This window comes from Botryllus schlosseri, chromosome 1 (genome assembly GCF_051294905.1).
Source record: "Botryllus schlosseri isolate E-star chromosome 1, Bs_hap1, whole genome shotgun sequence".
Lineage (NCBI taxonomy): Eukaryota > Metazoa > Chordata > Ascidiacea > Stolidobranchia > Styelidae > Botryllus > Botryllus schlosseri.
This window is the reverse complement of record NC_137236.1, coordinates 9,000,135-9,018,168: the sequence shown is the minus strand read 5'-3', so window position 1 is coordinate 9,018,168 and position 18,034 is coordinate 9,000,135. Positions and strand designations below refer to the sequence as shown.

The window sequence follows — 18,034 nt, the reverse complement described above, 5'->3', positions numbered from 1 at the left end:
TGGAATAATGACTTGACTTGACTTGACTCGGAGCTTCAAAAATGTGCATTGACTCGTGACTCGGAGCAAAATTTACGAGTCAATTTCAAGTCATTAAGTAAGCGGTGTCGAATAAATCACTGTATCTTGTGGATGTTCGGATTGTTCGAGCTACGCCGGTGTCACTTGTGAGAAACAACCAGTCATTCACTGGTTGTACATTACAAGGTTCCTGCATTGTTCGATCGCAAATAAACTGACAGCAATGTAGAAAATTAATCTAACAATGTGTCTCTGTTTCTTAGACGGCTCAATGCTTACGTTGTCCAGTGCTCACTTACCAATCCTCTTGTAGAGAGAGTCTTTATTTTCATCGAACCAAAATACATAACAAACGGCAGTGATGGTAGTACAGAAAATATGCGTGCACAGTAGGGTGGTTCAAAAATAACCTTTTTTCCTGAATCTTGCAGGTTACTTGATTAAATCGTTAGGTTGCCTTAAAAAACGACGCACACCAAATTTGAATTCATTCCAACCAATATTCGCGGATTTCGTAGAGTTTGAAAATTTTGAATTTGCCTAAAAATGCAAAAAAAAAAATTTTTCAAATTTTTCTGCCAACCCCATGAAATTGTTGCGCTGTCTTCGAAAACGATGCAAAACAAATTTGACTCATTTCGAAGCCGTAGAAGTGGAGTTATTTCAGTTTTTCTTTGATAATTCTGGGATTATCCTTGATTGGTGGATCATCTCAGAACTATCATCAAAAAACTTGAATAACTCCGCTTCTGCAGCTTGGAATTGAGTCAAATTTGTTTTCCATCGTTTTTGAAGACAGCGCAACAATTTCATAAGGTTGGAAGGAAAATTTGAAAAAAATTTTTTTTTGCATTTTTAGGCAAATTCAAAATTTTCAAACTCTACGAAATCCGCAAATATTGGTTGGAATGAATTCAAATTTGGTGTGCGTCGTTTTTTAAGGCAACCTAACGATTTAATCAAGTAACCTGCAAGATTCAGGAAAAAAGGTTATTTTTGAACCACCCTAGTGCACAGTATTCGGTATTAGATAGGAATGATCGATAAGACCGTGAAGGTCATCTAGTCTGATCACACCAGCATCAAACAGGTACACTTGACTCAGAACAGTCTGGCTGTAAAAAAATGTTTAGTTAGGAAAGGAAAATAGAAAAAAATTAAACAATGGTAGCAAATGATCAATGAAGCAATGTCTGGGCAATGTCTGTATGATTTAGATCGAACGAATATATTGGGTGCGTTTATATTCTCATGGAAGTGTAGATAAATAGTTTGGCTATTGTACCATATCAGTTTATTTCAACTTCTCGAAGCTTCGTATTAGGTCCGATATTTTGGCTGATAAGAACTGACGGTAGTATGTAGCTGTACAGTTACTCACGTACTTTATTAGCAGTTCTGCGTGTGCGTGAGGGATACACCGTCTTTTTGCATGCATATTTAACTAGATATTCGTTATTTGATTAAGATAAATGATTATTTAATCTGTCTTTCACACAGCTAGCAAAATGTATTGACTTTGAATCATCACTCATACTTCGAAAATTCAATTTGACTTGAATTGTGACTTGACTCGTGACTTGACTTGACTTGACTCGACTTGACTCGAGTCACCTCCAAAAAATGAGTGACTTGACTTGACTCGAGTCACCTTTGAAAATCGATTGACTTGACTTGACTCGAGTCAAAATCTCTAATGACTCGAGATGACTCGTGACTCGAAGGTAGTGACTTGATCCCAACACTGGCCTAATATCGTTAGCAAGTATAACAACCTGTATTACACTCTGCCCAATACCAATGTAGCAATACTCATACACGAATACATTGCCTGGTCTGGTCAAGACCGTTAAGGCGTAAGCTTATATTCCCTGGCAACACCTCTTCAAAATTATTGGCAAAGCCACGCATGATATTGATTTTATGGGAGTATTATATCATCTGATTGCCCCAGTTGGTACATATAGCGACGTTTAAATCGCCAAAATGTACTTCAGCATTATGGCAATATGTAACCCCAGTCGTCGCTAGGTATCGTGTACATTAATATAGGCTATCACTTCATTGAAAGATAGGGTTGGAATTAGCAATATGACGTCACGTGACGTCACGTGGTTCACGTTCGCGTTCACACAGAACCTTTCAAAAAGGTTCGCGTTCACACGAACCTGAACCTTTCAGAGGTTCGCACCATCCCTAATAGATAGTGAAAGCTTGTTATGAGCGCTACCGGGGCAAGCCCCGGCTAGGCATTCACAAAGCGAAAACACAGAAGAGAATTCGATTTTCGCGGATACTTCGCTATGTATGGGCATTTGCAAGCGAAAGCACAAGAAGAACGCGGGTTTCGCTGTGATCTCGATATATATTGAGCGCTGTGCGTCTATAAATGGTTAAATTGTTATTGAACAGAATTTAGGTGGGGCAATGCCCCAGTTGCCCTATAGGACGAGCCGCCACTGATAGATGGTGTAGTATTTGACACGAGGATATATAGCTACATAAGAGAACTATATAGTTCTGTATATCCCTGAGTTTTCGTCGCAAATTTTGACAAAATTCATCAAATCTTCAAATGTTTCGTCGCGATACGAGCGACATGTTTTGAAGCTTTCTAAAAAATAGAATATCCTTGTATTTGAGAGTCACAAAATCAAACTGTCAGTGCATTTCTTATTCTTGCCATAAATAATGACACTGTTCAGTGTTGTAATCCTCAACCTCACATGCCTGTTATTTATGGATTTCTTTGTTTGGAGGAGAACATGTAGCCTATATAAAAGTTAAGACTAAGCACTAGGTGCAGTATTCCCCCTATTTCATTCAACTAAATTCAATCTTAGTAATGGTATATAACGTACATCAAGTTGATTTACTGGTCGCACAACAAAATCCAATATAAATTCACCGCATCGCCTATCGCAGAGGTGGAATAGGTGTGAAGACATTAGGCTCAAACCCAGACTGTTTTTGATTTTGATTAGTATATACCAGGTATAGACAGACCTGCTTCATGCGAGAGCCGCATTCCAAAACTCTTAGCTTGAAAAGAGCCACAACACAAAAATTCAAAAATACGAATTCATGACGTCACAATGAAATGTATATAGGCCGGCAGATCAAGTTTATCGTTGTGTCGTGTGGTGATACGATGCGTCTCCACCTGGGTTGTTTGAAATCATGCTGTTATGACATTAAAACGGTGCGAAGCAGTTTTTTCAAGTGCTGATAAGAATTTAAGGAAGATTGCAGATCGGTCATCTTGGACAAACTCTGCAGTTATTGCAGGCCTTTAGGCAGTGGCGGCTCGTGACAATATCGGGTGGTGGGGCAAGGGCTGCGAGCGACTTTTATCAACATGACGTCACAATGGCGTTTTCCAACGTAAAAAAGTAACTTCAATATGATGGTCACATGAATTTCCCGACAACAGTGATTTTAACGTAGGTGCCGCGAGAGGTTTGCCGGTGAGCCGTGACTTGAAGTGTGGTAACAAATGTTTTATTCATTTTTTTTTTAATCAAAGGATTATTTTACATAATGTACGTGAACTAAGAATCGTCCCTATGCCACGAATCAATTATCAGGTCATCCTTAGTAGCATGCGTTATGATTTCATGGTAGAGTTAGAGATTACGCAAATCGATAGGCCGTCCGAAAGTGTTTCGTACACGATCCTGGTGTGTTACGACCACTGAGCTGGTGGTTACGAGTTACGACCAGGTGATAGGCAACCAAAGCGGAGGTACCCGGCGTACGATTGGATCAATGGACTGGACAATTTCTATCATCATCATCATTGGTTTATTAGCAATTTTATCAGTTCAATACACCACAAAAATGCGATACAATGAAAAGACAGGAAGATGTCGAAGCGACAAGGAGTAGTCTTCTAGACCTTTAATTTTCGCTCTAAAGGCAACTGCGTAAACTAGCCTACGTACGGAGCAAAGATTCAATACGATTCATGTTCGCACTTGACTTGACCAGACTAATTCCAATGACTAGAACTCGAGAGATTGCGTAAGCCTAACTGCAAAGGTCAACGACTTCGGACACATACGCAATTGTTATCTCATAGATTGGGCCTGTCATATTGAATCCAGAACATCAATTTGAATGGTCTTTGAAGAACTAAGGACAGCAGCCTCGGAACTTCGGTCTCGGAACAACATAGTACATTTTGGCCTTGAAACTGGAGATTGTGACGCAACACATACGGCTTACTGTCTGCTGCCAAATCGCCGTTGGCAAATATATTAATCAATAAATACATGAATGAAAGCCGTAAACTTAGCATACTGTTACGTGAAATCATCGAGAAGTAGCATTCGCAATCTCATAACCCATTCCGGCATGGTACACTGTCAAAATCAATACAAACAGACGAACACCGAACTTTGAGTAAAATAGATCGAGGAATAGGCTGATCGAAGGATCAGCTGTTAGCCGACATCGAAAATGAAATAGCTATCGCATTTGACAGGGGATTGTAAGGTTTGAAGGCCACAATTTCACAGTGAAATGCACATTGGCGAACATAAAATTATGTGAATATTTGAATGCAAACCGAGAATCTTAGTTAGCTGTTTCATGCGATCATCGAGATATACCATTGGAAATATCATCACCGATCTCGTTATGGAACGCAGACTAGATTAGCACAGACAGACACCGGCTTTTCCGTGAGATCCGCAATGATGTAGGTAGGCTAAGTATCAGATCAGCGCGCATCTCTACCATACTCGACCTCGAAAACGAAATAACTGCCTCAATCATTGAGCGTCAACTTTAAGACTTGGCACCGCGTTCGATACTAAAATCAAGACATACCGTGCAAAAGCTCATGACAGATCTAGGTATGGAACATCGTTAAAATCAATAGAGACCAATAACGGCTTTTGCGTAAATCTGTTAGCGATAAATGAAGAGTCAGCTCTCACTCGACTTTGGAAACGAAATTACCACCCACATAGTTCAGTGACAAACTTAAAACTTATTACAGCGGTCGATACTAACATTAAGACTTACTGTGCCAAATATCATGACCGATCTCGGTATGGAACATCGTCAAAATCAATGGAGACCGATACCGGCTTTTGAGTAAAATCTGTTTGCTGTACAATGTACATGATAGATCAGCACACACTGAACTTCGGAAACGAAATTACCACCCTTATCTTTGAGTAGCAAGCCTGAAACTTGGAGCAGTGCTAAATACTATCTTCACGACATATCGTACCAAGTTTCAAGAATTATCATGGTGCGAAACACCGTCAAAATCGACATATACCAGCAAAGGTCGAGTCAACGCATATCACGGTAACCGAGTTCAAATATAGATACGATTGTTACATCACACCTTAAGGGCGACAGGCATAGTTGCCCCACTTGCTCGGCCATTTTACGAATAGGAGAGAGTAAATCACCGTTTCTTTATTGTGCGCGGCTTTGAGAGAATAGATAGTGAAAGCTTGTTATGAGCGCTACCGGGGCAAGCCCCGGCTAGGCATTCACAAAGCGAAAACACAGAAGAGAATTCGATTTTCGCAGAGACTTCGCTATGTATGGGCATTTGTTAGCGAAAGCACAAGAATAATGCGGGTTTCGCCGTGATCTCGGTATATACTGATTGCTGTGCGTCTATAAATGGTTAAATTGTTATTGAACAGAATTTTAGGTGGGGCAATGCCCCAGTTGCCCTATAGGACGAGCCGCCACTGCCTTTACGATACAAGTAGAGAACCCGTATTGACCATTGCGCTGGCGTAGTTAATTATCAAGTTTATTTTTGAACACCACGATTTATCATTGATTGATGACCAGGCATCCATGATGGAATTGACCGTTCATGAGAACTCGATTCAAGAGTTCAATTGCAAATTTCTCACTCTGTTAGGGCCAACTTTCACTACATTTCACAAGTCTTGCGCAAACCATAAGAAAAAAAAACACGAAAACTTCTGCCTACCTGTTAATACGCGACAAAATGCATCAATATATAATCAGGTTAAACATCTCTAGCAGAATGGCGAAACGCATGTGTGCGATCATTAAAGAACCGCATACGGCTCGCGAGTCGTAGTTTGCCCACCCCTGGTCCTATATAAAATTATCAGATCGTTAATTAGGCGAGAGATCAATAGCCCCGATTCGGCGCGATATATTTCGGGTAACCAAGTCCAAACCCACAACCCATTGGTGCTGTAGCTGTGGACTATACCATTACTATACTGTAGCTGTGGACTATATCAGTCCCATGAAAAACAATTATCACGAAAATGTGGTCTGTTCTACAGCCTTAGAGACTACATGCCAGTCTGGGTCCTTCTGATACTCTTTGAATCATTTTTCCTAGCGAAGTTACAATATGGCATCATCTGTTAAGGGGCTGCCAGTAAAACGGTACTGAAGCCCCTACAAAAACTACAACATCAGGTCCTGCGTATTATAGCCAGGGCCCCAATGGGACCAGGATGTGTAACCAACAAATCACTGCTCAAAAAATTCGGTGTCCTAAACATAAAAGATATGCGGAAACTAGAAATTGCAAAGTTTATGTATCAGTTCCACTGCGGCCATTGCCCCGAAAACTTCAATGACTTCTTTACCTCGGTATCAAAAGTGCATAAGTACGACACTTGCGCGTCCACGTCGCCCAACTATCATATGGTTGACAAAAAAGATCATCTCTCTATCAAATCTACCGGGCCTGAAGTGTGGAACAGTATCTCGTCGGTTATCCAACAGTCGTCGAGCATGTCCACATTCAAGTCGAAATACAAGCAATTTCTGCTGGGTGAATACTAGTCAGCCCTCACCATTTACCGGGCCACGACCTGACATTTCGATCTCGCCTTCCGTCACTTGCCACTTTATATTAGCTTCCTTTACTTTCTATCAGTGTGCAGTGCATGCCTTCTCTTTACACCGCCTAGGCCCAGGTGGATGTCTGATCTTAAGACTACTCCTAGTGGTTTCGGCATCTTCCTATCATTCATTGTATTCCAGTCTTATGAGGGTCTGAAGTGATGAAACTTTATGAATAAACTCGAACTTACACGCTATCTCGCCACACCGTGTACTTTGTTAGAGACTTTCCAAACAGACGGATTTAGTCTAGGCCGAAGTACGCTTTGGACGGTTTACAGAATATGAACCACAGACGAGTCGTATCTTAAAACGGTAATTATCGAGTTGCAGTTCAAATTGCTCTTGCTCGACTCTGGGATTCCAAACTCCGTGCAGACGTGGGTCACGGTCGTGTTTAAGTCCGACACTTTTTTTAGGTATCTGTCTGTGACGCAATGCGGATGGGTAAATCAATCAAATCAACAACTAAGTGCAAATGGTATGCGACGGTATACCCTGGGCTTCCTTACCGACATTGTACAAGATAATGTATTAACTCACACATGTTTATTTTTATACACAAGATCTCGCGGCGTAACTTTTTGCATACACAAACCTTTCGATGTATTTTATTCCATACTGCAACGTTAAACTAAGATGTTTCGAACTCAACAGGGGACCAATGTCATGTCAATCGTGATGTGTTCAATCATACAATAGGGGTGCGAAAGCTATAATCGAGCATCTCGTAATCTACTCGCTAGGTCGGCTTCGCCATCATCCTGGGAGACCGTCATGTCCTCTTCCTCTTCGTCATTCAATGGATCTAACAATCGCATCAGCCATCTCACGAACCACAGTCCCAGACCAGCCAGAATACAAAGCACAACGATTACGACGGCAGCCACAGAGTAAACGTAAACCGTTTTCCCATCGGCATTCGGCAGCCAAGTCACACCGACGATAATCAGAGCCATGACGGCGATAACGAACATAACCGCTATCACTGCGGTGTAGATCCTCAGCTTCAGAAGCCACGCTGTTCGCTGTGCTAGTAGACGGTGGATTCTCATTGTTTGCTGACCTGTCGATGTGTTCGAATCGGAATTAAGTCTTGCATAAATGGGCAGGTAACGAACCGAGCGTTATCAACTTAGCTCTTCCTAATTATCTCTTTCTAAGGGAGGCATGGCACCGATGGGCAAAATTCAAGATGCTTTCACACGGCGCTGCAACTAGGGTTGAATATAAAACAGACGTTTTAAAACACTTTGTTTAAAACAATGTTCTGAAATAGGCCCTAAAAATTGAAACCTCTTGTAAAATTATGCTACAACTTTATAAATACTTTCGAAAATACATGCAGTATGAGCCTAAGGACCATTTGCACCCGATATAGTTGACGTATCCGTTGTGGAGTGGCTGGAACCCTCGAAATCGCAGTCGGTTCGACAGTAGTAGCACGTAGATATAGATCATTTTGTACGGAATTGATGTTTAGATGGTAACGATCACCGACCGTAAAAATACTGCATAACGATGTAGGTCAGGTTGGAGATATTTTCTGTCTCGTTAATGACAGGGGTCGGAAGCCTTTTTTCGTCGACGGCGACAGCCTACATTCAATTCGTAGTGTCAATTAGCACTAACAATTAGGGATTCGAGACGTTATGGCCAAAACAAAGAACGAAACGAAAAACAAATGAAAGCATGTTTCAAACAATAGCTTTTTCCAAGTTTGTTTTAAGGTAATTTTTGCTTCGAATGCAACCATAGCTGTAACTGAAACTCATGTATTTCGGCGATTCCGACCATACGGTGAAAATCATGAATTGGGACTTTCTGGTACGAAGCTGTGCTTCCATAGATACACATTTCAGCTCCACCCCTGGGGTGCGGATTTCCCCGAAAATTGCCGTATTGTTAATTCATTTTCCACTATCGTAATGAGAGAAAGCAACAAATATCATGACGGAAATTGATGCAATCTACGCCATTGTGAAAATCTGGGAAATACACCATAATTCACGCATGTGTTTACTGTGCATGTTGGAAATGCGATAAATCACCTAAAGGTATCAAGCTATTTGATGTACAGCGTGGTGACAATGAATGCTCAGATGAATTAATGATGCATGCAGCTCGTGTGAGGTAAAGGGAGTCAACTAACACCAGAACCGCGTTGATGCCCAATCGTACGAGGTGTTTTATATTGCGCTAATATTATCAAGCAAACTCACGTGATGGTGGTGTTGGCGCCGCCATAGGAGCATTTTCCCCAAGCTGCGATCTTCTGTGGATAATGTTGGACGGGAACCATCCTTCGGAAACAGGTCGACTGGCTTCGTCAGCTACAACGGACTCGATCGCCGGTTTACTTCTCCCAACGCTTACAACGTTATTCGATTTCGATTCGTTTTTGAGTATCTTACCAGGCGCCGTCTGGCTAGTTCCGCTTCTTGCAACTTCTGTAATTGATGGTTGGTCCGACTCGATCAATGCCGCAGGTTCATTCTCACTTTCATTATATGCAAGACTAAATGTATATAACCCGTGTCCAGCAAAAGGTGACACGATTGCAGTCGGAAGCTTTATAACTCGAAACTGTAACCGCTAAATGGGAGTGGTCAAACTCTAACGGGCTTGAAGTTATTTATCAAATTTAGCAATATATAGATTATTTCCGGGTACATTCTTCAATTCAATATCATTTCTTTGCGGCACGATAGTTGATGTCTCGCTAATCTACGTTACTCCCCAGACGACCGAACCCCGTTCACATGACGAACGACCATTTGTATGCACCAGTTACTAAAATTCATAGTGGCGTTATTTGTGCTTGCATAAAATGATATGTGCATCCCACGACACGCACAAGAAATAGCTAGCTAAGAAAAGACGGTACTACTCGTAACAGTGAACTATTTACATTTACGCTACATTCTGATAAATTGCATTTACATGTGTATTACGAATTGAATATGGAATCTCATTCATTTTACAGCCACTCGGCAATGGTAGCTTCGAAACTTGCAAGATAGATCCTGGCGATTAGATTGCATCGATTAGATTGCATCGAGTATATTATGTTAACTTAACGCAGGAGTTCCTTCGTAATGACAATTTCACCCCTACTTAACATTTGAAAAAATTCTAATTGAAAATGCATCTAGTTTGGTTTAAATGCTGTTGATGGATTTTGAATCAACGACACTTGTACAATGTACATATAGGCAGAATATGCTCAGTACAAGTATATATGTTGCGTATATATGATGCTATGGGGATATGATTTGATACTCTTACCCCGTTTCTGATCTCCGTGTTCAGAGTCGGCTTCATCATCATCGGTAAGACGGGTTTCTTTGATAAGCGGCGATCTAGACCGTCGTCGGTCCCCACCACCAAAACTCATGGTTAAGAAAATATACTTTCAACTGTTCAGATCAAAATAAGCACTCTCATTGTAAATGCGACTTATATTGACCCATGTATCATGTGCAACAGCAGACATCTGCCCATATTCGCCACGCACCAACGCAATTGGTTAGCGCTAGTACGACATCTTGTTGAAGAATGAATGCCACTTGCTTCAACGCTGAAAATAAACGCCACGCACCAACGCAATGGGTTAGTGCTGTACAGTACGATATCTTGCTGAAGAACGAATGCCATGCACTTGTCGCGACGCTGAGCGTAAACGCCACGCTCCAGACCAATGCTAATGCAGACAGGCTCACCGATTCGACATTGCTGATTTGTAACTCGCTTTTCCGATTAGTGCACTCGTATATAATTACTGGTACGTGTCTATAATGGGAGCCGATGTCGTGACATTGAGTAGAGCAGTGCTTTTCAACCTTTGTGAGGTCCATTCACACTTTAAAAAAAAAAAAATTCATTCGCACCAGTCAGCCGGAATTTAGGACACGAAAGGAAAATGAATTAAATTATCACTTTTGTATTCGAAGAGCTTCTTTGAGACACAGAGCTTCTTTATTTTGCATTCAGCGTATCGTATTATTGATTAATCAAGCACTAAATTCACTGCAGTACAAAGATCACAGATATCGCACTCCCGTTGTTCTCAAGAAGTTCGTTGATTTTTCCGGGGGTATCGTGCAGTGATTTCCTTAGAAGCTTAAAGGGCGAGCCCAAGAACAATATTCACTCGCAACAATATCACTTTGCCACTAAATCCACACGTTACGTAATCGCGATGTGGGTGTGTTCGCACAAAATAGTGAAACTGCTCTTGAATCGTAGCATCAATGTTGCGACTAGCATAGGCTTACCATAATTTGGAAATGTAAAAAGAGGACACTTTTTGAGAAATTTCAGACATGCAAAACTGGAGAAGAATTCTCAAAAACCGGTAAATTTCTCCCACTTCGTGATCGGTTCACTGACAAAAAAAAAAAAAAAAAGGTTATCACTTCCGCTCAGAGCTCAAAATAACGTTTTTCACACCACATTGCCAGGTAGATGACTAAAAAAAAAAGCCCTTCTTTTCGCTCAGAGCTGAAATCACCGCTTTTCCCTCCGAAATACCCGCCGGAGCTTCACTTCTGCGCTAATTTTGCGGCATATCACTCGCAATTTCCTCTAAATCTGACCTAAATTTTCCAAAAAGAGGACAAAATCTCAAAAAAGAGGACAAAAGGGAGTCCTCCTAGGACACTTTCAAAAAAGTCAAAAAAGAGGACAAATCCACTTAAAAGAGGACGTATGGTAAGCCTAGACTAGCACCTTTGGTTCATTTTCTGACAACATTCGAAAAGATGCTTCGCGTACTACGGTATGCTAGCCGATTGGATGGTACGGTGAGCTTTAAAATCAGGAATGCATTGCTATACAAACCAGAGATGAGCATGGATTAGGATTAGGATTTGAAAAAACAGGATTTGGGAATTTTTTTCGGATTTGGATTGGATTAGGATAAAAGATTTTTTTTCTGAACGGATTAGGATTGGATTGGATTTACCGATTTTCTGGGAGATTGATATGTCGTGTGGCGAATGGCGACAAACTTTATTCAAATCATTTAATAATGTACTTATGGCGCACTACACTATGGTATACTCGTTGCCAATTAGCATGAGAGGTACATGCCTATGCCAAATTATCTTAAATCAAGAGGATTGTTGGTTGCGGAAGAATAATTTCCTTACAGAAATTAGCATTTTTTCTGAATTTCAAGTTGGAATCGGATTAGGATTGGACATGGACTTAAATATGCATAAGTTATGGATTAGGATTTGGATTAGGATTTGAAGCTTCGGATTCGGATTGGATTAGGACATAGAAATTCCAAATCCGCTCATCTCTGATACAAACCCACACAATCCGAGTAATTGATGACGGTTATTTATGGATAGGCTTAGGCTTCATTCACTTCTTATCTATGCAGTACACAAATCAACATATCTTTCAAGAACAGCATTCGGCATCCTTGTGTTGTCAAAGCCAACACTTACACATTCTTGAATAATTATTACTTAAATAAGATTCATGATTAACACACAGTTATATCGGCCCTGGTAGCCAACTGCGGGATGGCTCTTAGGTCAATGGTACAATATTGGAAAACTGACTTGTACGAAAAGAGTAATAGGTTTCAACAGTCTAATTAAGCTTAAATTAGGCTGCAGAATGAATGTCGTAACACATACGGCTTGGTGGATTTGATTTTGCTCTGCAGAGGATGCTCACTGCTCATCTGCTCAAGCTAAATCGGTAGAGTTTGGAATATTACAAAGTTTGTAGTACAAAGGCGGTGCGAACACGAACTAGGCAAACTTTTCATATGGATCAGCAAGCTTAGTGGCATCACCAATATATTATATATATGCCTATGCCTTTGCGATCTAGACTTGGCCTGAGATCATCAGCCCAAGAACAGGAAAGCGTGTCTAAGCCTAAATGGTGGCTTTCGGATTACAAACAGGCCATTGCGATGGTCAGTAGATAAACTGCCCATTGGCTTAATAATTCGATGTAATGCAAGATATATATTTATCGGGCGTAAGACACCAATGTGCGCACACTAATTTTATTTTTAACAGCCTCCAATCCTTGGTTAGGTACACGAGTAAGAAACGCTTGTTATAGATCTAATGTGCTAATTGTTATAGTTGAAGGAGCATTATGCTGTTAACAAACATGAATGTGTGCCAATATTCCAATATTTTGCATTCAAATATGCCAAATGTCAACACTGGCATCGGCTACTATTACCTAGAATCCTACAAGTTCTGTCTAACACGGTGGATGTTTCCGAGCAACTGATACCGATTCCACCCTTTTTTTCCATGCAGTGACGTAATCCTCTCGCGCGGAAATATTATCTCAAATTTTGCAATTTCCACGCATCGGGAGCGTTCCTCACTCGTGAACTAGAAAAGCCTAGCTACCAACAAATTTATAGAATTGCTTCCAAACGACAAAAATTACTGGCTCATTGTACTTAATATCGTGTTAAGTTTATTATAATTATTCCACGTCGGAAAAAGTGAGAAACATGCACAATTTTCATTCGCACTCATCCGGATTTTTCATTCGCACCACGCTTGTCATTCGCACTGAAATTTTTTTCATTAGCACTAGTGCGAACCGTCACACAGGTTGAAAAGCACTGGAATAGAGTATATGCATATCGAAATCCATCGTCGTATCGTCAGCAAAGTTATGCGAACACTGCTCACTGCTCACAGACTATAAACAGATTGTTACTGGCGATGGTGATGTGTGAACGCGAATGCGAACCTATTGCTGATTCCAACCCTACATTTCAGTGAATTGATATATTAATGTACTGTACATCCTAACGCCGACTCAGGCCATATTATGCTACAATGCTGAAGTACATGCTGACTTGCAGGGGAACATAAGCTTGCGCCGTGACAGTCTAGTCCAGACCTAACAATGTATTCGGCGTCTGAGTATTTGCTACATTGATATTGTATACTTTCCGTGCGTTCTATACTCGGATCCAGTACGCCGGCTAGATCAATGATGAATTCTTTATATAAATTACATTGCTTGGCCGAATAAGAATCATTCAGTAACTATCTACATATCTCGTATTTCGCTCTTGATGTTGTGTGATTGCAGGTCAAGCTCACAGCAGAGAGTCACTAAATATTCTAAACGGAAAGCTAGATATTTCAAGCAAACTTTTGTGACAAAGCAAGTAAACGTTTTGAGATTGGCAAGGTGCATACTCGTAGTGCTGATTGTTTTATGCCGCCAGAGCCATGCACAGAGTGGTACAAGGTTGAAATGCAAAGAATTTCAACCAAAGATGTTGTAGTACATGAAAAAAGGTTCACAATGCAGAACCTACCAAGGTTCGTTTGTGAACCTGAACCTCTAAATTTCTGATGTTCACACCCAGAACGCGAAAGTGAACCTCTCGTTCACATTATCCCCAATAGTTACATTAGATAGCTGGCGCACTCAATATAGGATGTCGACCTGCGGCCGTAGAAGGAAATTTGTGCGGCCGTGGACACGTAGTTCAATTAGTATGTATTGGCGGCCGTCGACTGCAATTTGAATTTACTAATTGACTCCCGATTTCTTGATAGATTTTATTTAATCTTGAAATTTCCTTTGCGCTGCACGCGATTCAATGTGACTTCATTTTTGAATTTAATATAGTAGGGCCCTTTGCAATTAGAGTCCCGCATTACAGATTGGAACAGCAGATGAAAATGATGCATCCCATATAGAAATACAAACTAGGAATGTTGTACTCCTCACTACACCGACAATCTTGATGAGAGGTCGAGAAGTTACAGCATGAAACAAAGTGAATATAATAACAATTGGCAATAACAATCATTTACAATTTACCCTAAATTATCGAAAACATCCCCTCCATCAACTCTACCGGCCGAAAAAGGATAGATATTTGATAGTAATATGTAAAACTACTTATATTAATCACGAAATTCATTAGTATATCTGAAAAATTTTTTCGCGCTTCGCGCGACAATATACAGTCTCATGACCTAACCAGTGACCACTCGCGATTTCGGTGCGTATAGCACGCCTATATGAATAAATAGATTAGTCCGGACTTCACCAGAAATGGACATAGACACTCTAACATGGGCATTGGGCATCCAGCTAGTTAATTACGACTATGACCTGGAATGTGGCCTTGAGATACATTAGTAGTCGAAATGCGGCCGTGAATGGCAATAAGGTTGCCACCCCTGGTGTAGGGGGTATGGTGGCAGCGGCGAAAACAGCATATAGGTCATCAATGTATTACGTGAATGGCGGAATATGCCTTACTAACGGAGAGGAAATGTACTGATCGCAACAAATATTAGGGTGGAAACTATAATTTTAGCACGCTTTTTGTCAAACTGGTCGCTATAAATCAGTGGTTATCAGAGGTGGTCAGTAACGAAGTACTTCTACTTTTTCGAAGTACTCAAGTAGTTTTCCTCTACTTCTGGTACTTACTCAAGTAGATCTGATTTTCGCTACTTCTACTTCTAGTTCGTAATATTTTGTGACCTACTTACTTACTTTTCGTTATTTTCAGTTTGTCAAGTAGAAGTAGTTCAATCTTCCAATCAGGAAGATAGCCTGAGGAATTTCGGGGCTGTTTTCACGGAGCATCAACATTTAATTTTCATAAAAGTTGAGTAAAGTCCAGAATTTTCGTCGCGCTTCGCGCGCAGTGGATGCGGCGTTTCCAGTATGATTTCACGAAAGTAAGGTAGCGGGTTGGCGTGATTACGTTCACACAGGGATATCTAGAAATAAATATCCCTGCATTCACACCACATTGTCGCCCTTCGCCCATATGAAATAATTCATCACAGTATATGGCTCATCATATCGTTTGAAACTGATGTTTCGCAATCTATCATGTACTTGTCATATCGTAATCTAGCATGTCCATGGCACGTCCTAACCTGGAAAAGTGGACTCAGACTTTTTTGTTAGTTTAAATGCTGTTTTAGCATACCGCCTTTGAAACTTTCTGGACTGAAGGCATGAAAACGTGTTCCGCTTTTAGAAGTAGTATTTATGTTTTATTTTCAATTCCCAGTATCATATACTTTGAATTAAAATTAATATCAGTTCTTTTTTCTGGATAAAATACATGTTGAAGTATAAAAGCAAGTGTAGTAATGCCTTTAATTTCCGGAAATATAGCTACACAATATGGCATTTTTAATAACGTTTACTAATCGCGCAGAGTGTTTACACCAGTGATTCCCAACCGCTGCCCCCACAAAAATATTGAGAAATCGATATAAAAAAAAATTTATATTTATAAAATACTCTTGCTTGGTTGGAGTTTTCAATTAGGATTGCAGGAAAGTGGCGAGTAGACTGCTAAGATTATGTCACTGCTGTTTCAATGCAATGTGCCCTAACTTTCCAGTTGAACGAGCAGTACCTATAGATATTGGTATAGATATAGGTATTGACAAGACCGTAACTGCCGCACCTCAAGCCCCTCAATTGGGGGAGCGAGCTCGAAGGGGGCCAAAAATTATTTAGTGAATTAGCATGCATTATAGAGTATTTTATGAAGTTTTATGCAACTTTTTCAAAAAATTTTCGCCCTGCGCGCGATTTCAAGTTTCCAAGTACCTTAACTATTGGGTACTCTTCCACCAAGATAAAATACGCAAGATATATAAAAGTGGGCATATCGTCGTTGGCCATTACCGCGCCACGACGCACGAAGACATATAAAGTTTTAGGGCATGTAACATGCGACTCCAAGAAGTGTGCCGGAACGATCGACAGCGAGAAAACCTTGACCGAAAAGGACTGCCCTTACGCTGACCGTAAACTTCGTTATGTATATACAAAATACATACAGGTATAATTGACCACAGGCGCCTAAATGACAATCTTAACCTCACGAGACAAATAGGCTACCATCCCGCAGGGAAGAATTATAGGCCAGTGAAGAACTACCAATTTGAAGTCGTGTGCATCTTTTATAGGTTAGTACGTTTGGGCGATTCTATATTTTTTGATATAGCAGACTGGAGGTCACGAAATAACATCATGTAACGAAGTCGTACCAACGGGTCCGCCTGTCCGAATAAGTTTCATTATTATTTACGGGCCCTACAGTTTCCAAGACACCTCATTCAGCTCTACCGGTAAATCTGATTACGTGAGCACTGAGCAGAGGGGACAAGTAATTGATAGCAATATATACGCAATTCTCGATCTCATTGACATATTTTATTTTGAATTATCGAAATTTTCGCGCTCCACGCTGGCTCACTAAACGGTGATCCTGATTTCGTGGCAGAAGCGAACAACAGGACGGGGGATCGGTTTATCGCCCTATGGGAGCTCAAGACCTAAGTGTTTTGAGGGGCCGGACAAAGTGCTGTTTCGTTCCTGCCAACGGGTATACGCCCAAAGATGTTTACTTATTATTGAGTGGTCCTACCTTTTCCAACACAACTCACTAGGCTCAACCGGTCAATCTGATTACGTAAGCAGAGCGAGGAAAAAAATTGATACCAATATATATGCAATTCCTGATTATATTGACCGATTCAATCATGAATTATAGAAATTTTTCGCGCTTCGCGCGGATTAGTCGACAGGGGCTGCCTAAACTAGACACCCGATTAAGATGATAAATAGCGGTAAACAGCCATCTAGCCTGGGGGGTCTTGGGGGCTTCGAAGTTCGGATTATCATCCTATGGGGTCCCAAGAGCAACGTTTGGGTGGGGAATGACGAAGTGCTGTTACGGCCCTAGGTATTGATAACTAATTTACGGATAGATGTGCAACAAGTGACCCACGATTCTATACGCCGAGATGCGTACTGCCTAGCCGGCAAAAAGCAGCATAATTGTTAGTCCTACAGCCCGCGACCCAAGCGTCCGAATAATCTGATATGTCGGTGTTTATCGAAAGCAGGTGTCGCACTAATTCCAAAAATACGAATTGAAATCTCGCCAGTGCAATAAAACTACTCCGAAATAGCCAGCAAAGATTGATTGTTCTGAACAACGGGAGCGCGGCAACACAATGGCCAATGTCGTCAAGCGAATGATCGGAGCAACGCGAATTTCCATATTTTGGTGACTATTATGGGTTCCTTTCATTGCCCTGGTATTCGTGCGGCCCTGACCGTACTCTGAAATTCTAAA

General features: G+C 40.9%; 1 protein-coding gene across 2 annotated transcripts; it reads right to left on the bottom strand.

The window, feature by feature from the left end:
* Window positions 1–7,423: 7,423 nt before the first annotated feature.
* Window positions 7,424–10,372, bottom strand: LOC145440660 (uncharacterized). 2 transcript variants are annotated; one of them, XM_080318383.1, is made up of 4 exons: window positions 10,180–10,372; window positions 9,306–9,341; window positions 9,114–9,224; window positions 7,424–7,957 (listed from the first exon to the last, which is right to left on the bottom strand). In XM_080318383.1, exons 1-4 carry the CDS (start codon window positions 10,286–10,288, stop codon window positions 7,605–7,607), a joined length of 609 nt encoding a protein of 202 aa, XP_080174509.1. In that variant the 5' UTR covers window positions 10,289–10,372; the 3' UTR covers window positions 7,424–7,604. The 2 variants fall into 2 exon arrangements, with proteins under 2 accessions (XP_080174509.1, XP_080174501.1); XM_080318375.1 differs by having other exon boundaries at window positions 9,114–9,341; window positions 10,180–10,369.
* Window positions 10,373–18,034: the final 7,662 nt, after the last annotated feature.

Coding starts and splice junctions, on each gene's coding strand:
- LOC145440660 (XM_080318375.1), bottom strand. CDS start 10,288: ATGAGTTTTGGTGGTGGGGACCGACGACGGTCTAGATCGCCGCTTATC. Junction 9,342..10,179: donor ACACGGAGATCAGAAACGGG/GTAAGAGTATCA, acceptor CATCAATTACAG/AAGTTGCAAGAAGCGGAACT. Junction 7,958..9,113: donor GGCGCCAACACCACCATCAC/GTGAGTTTGCTT, acceptor ACACATCGACAG/GTCAGCAAACAATGAGAATC.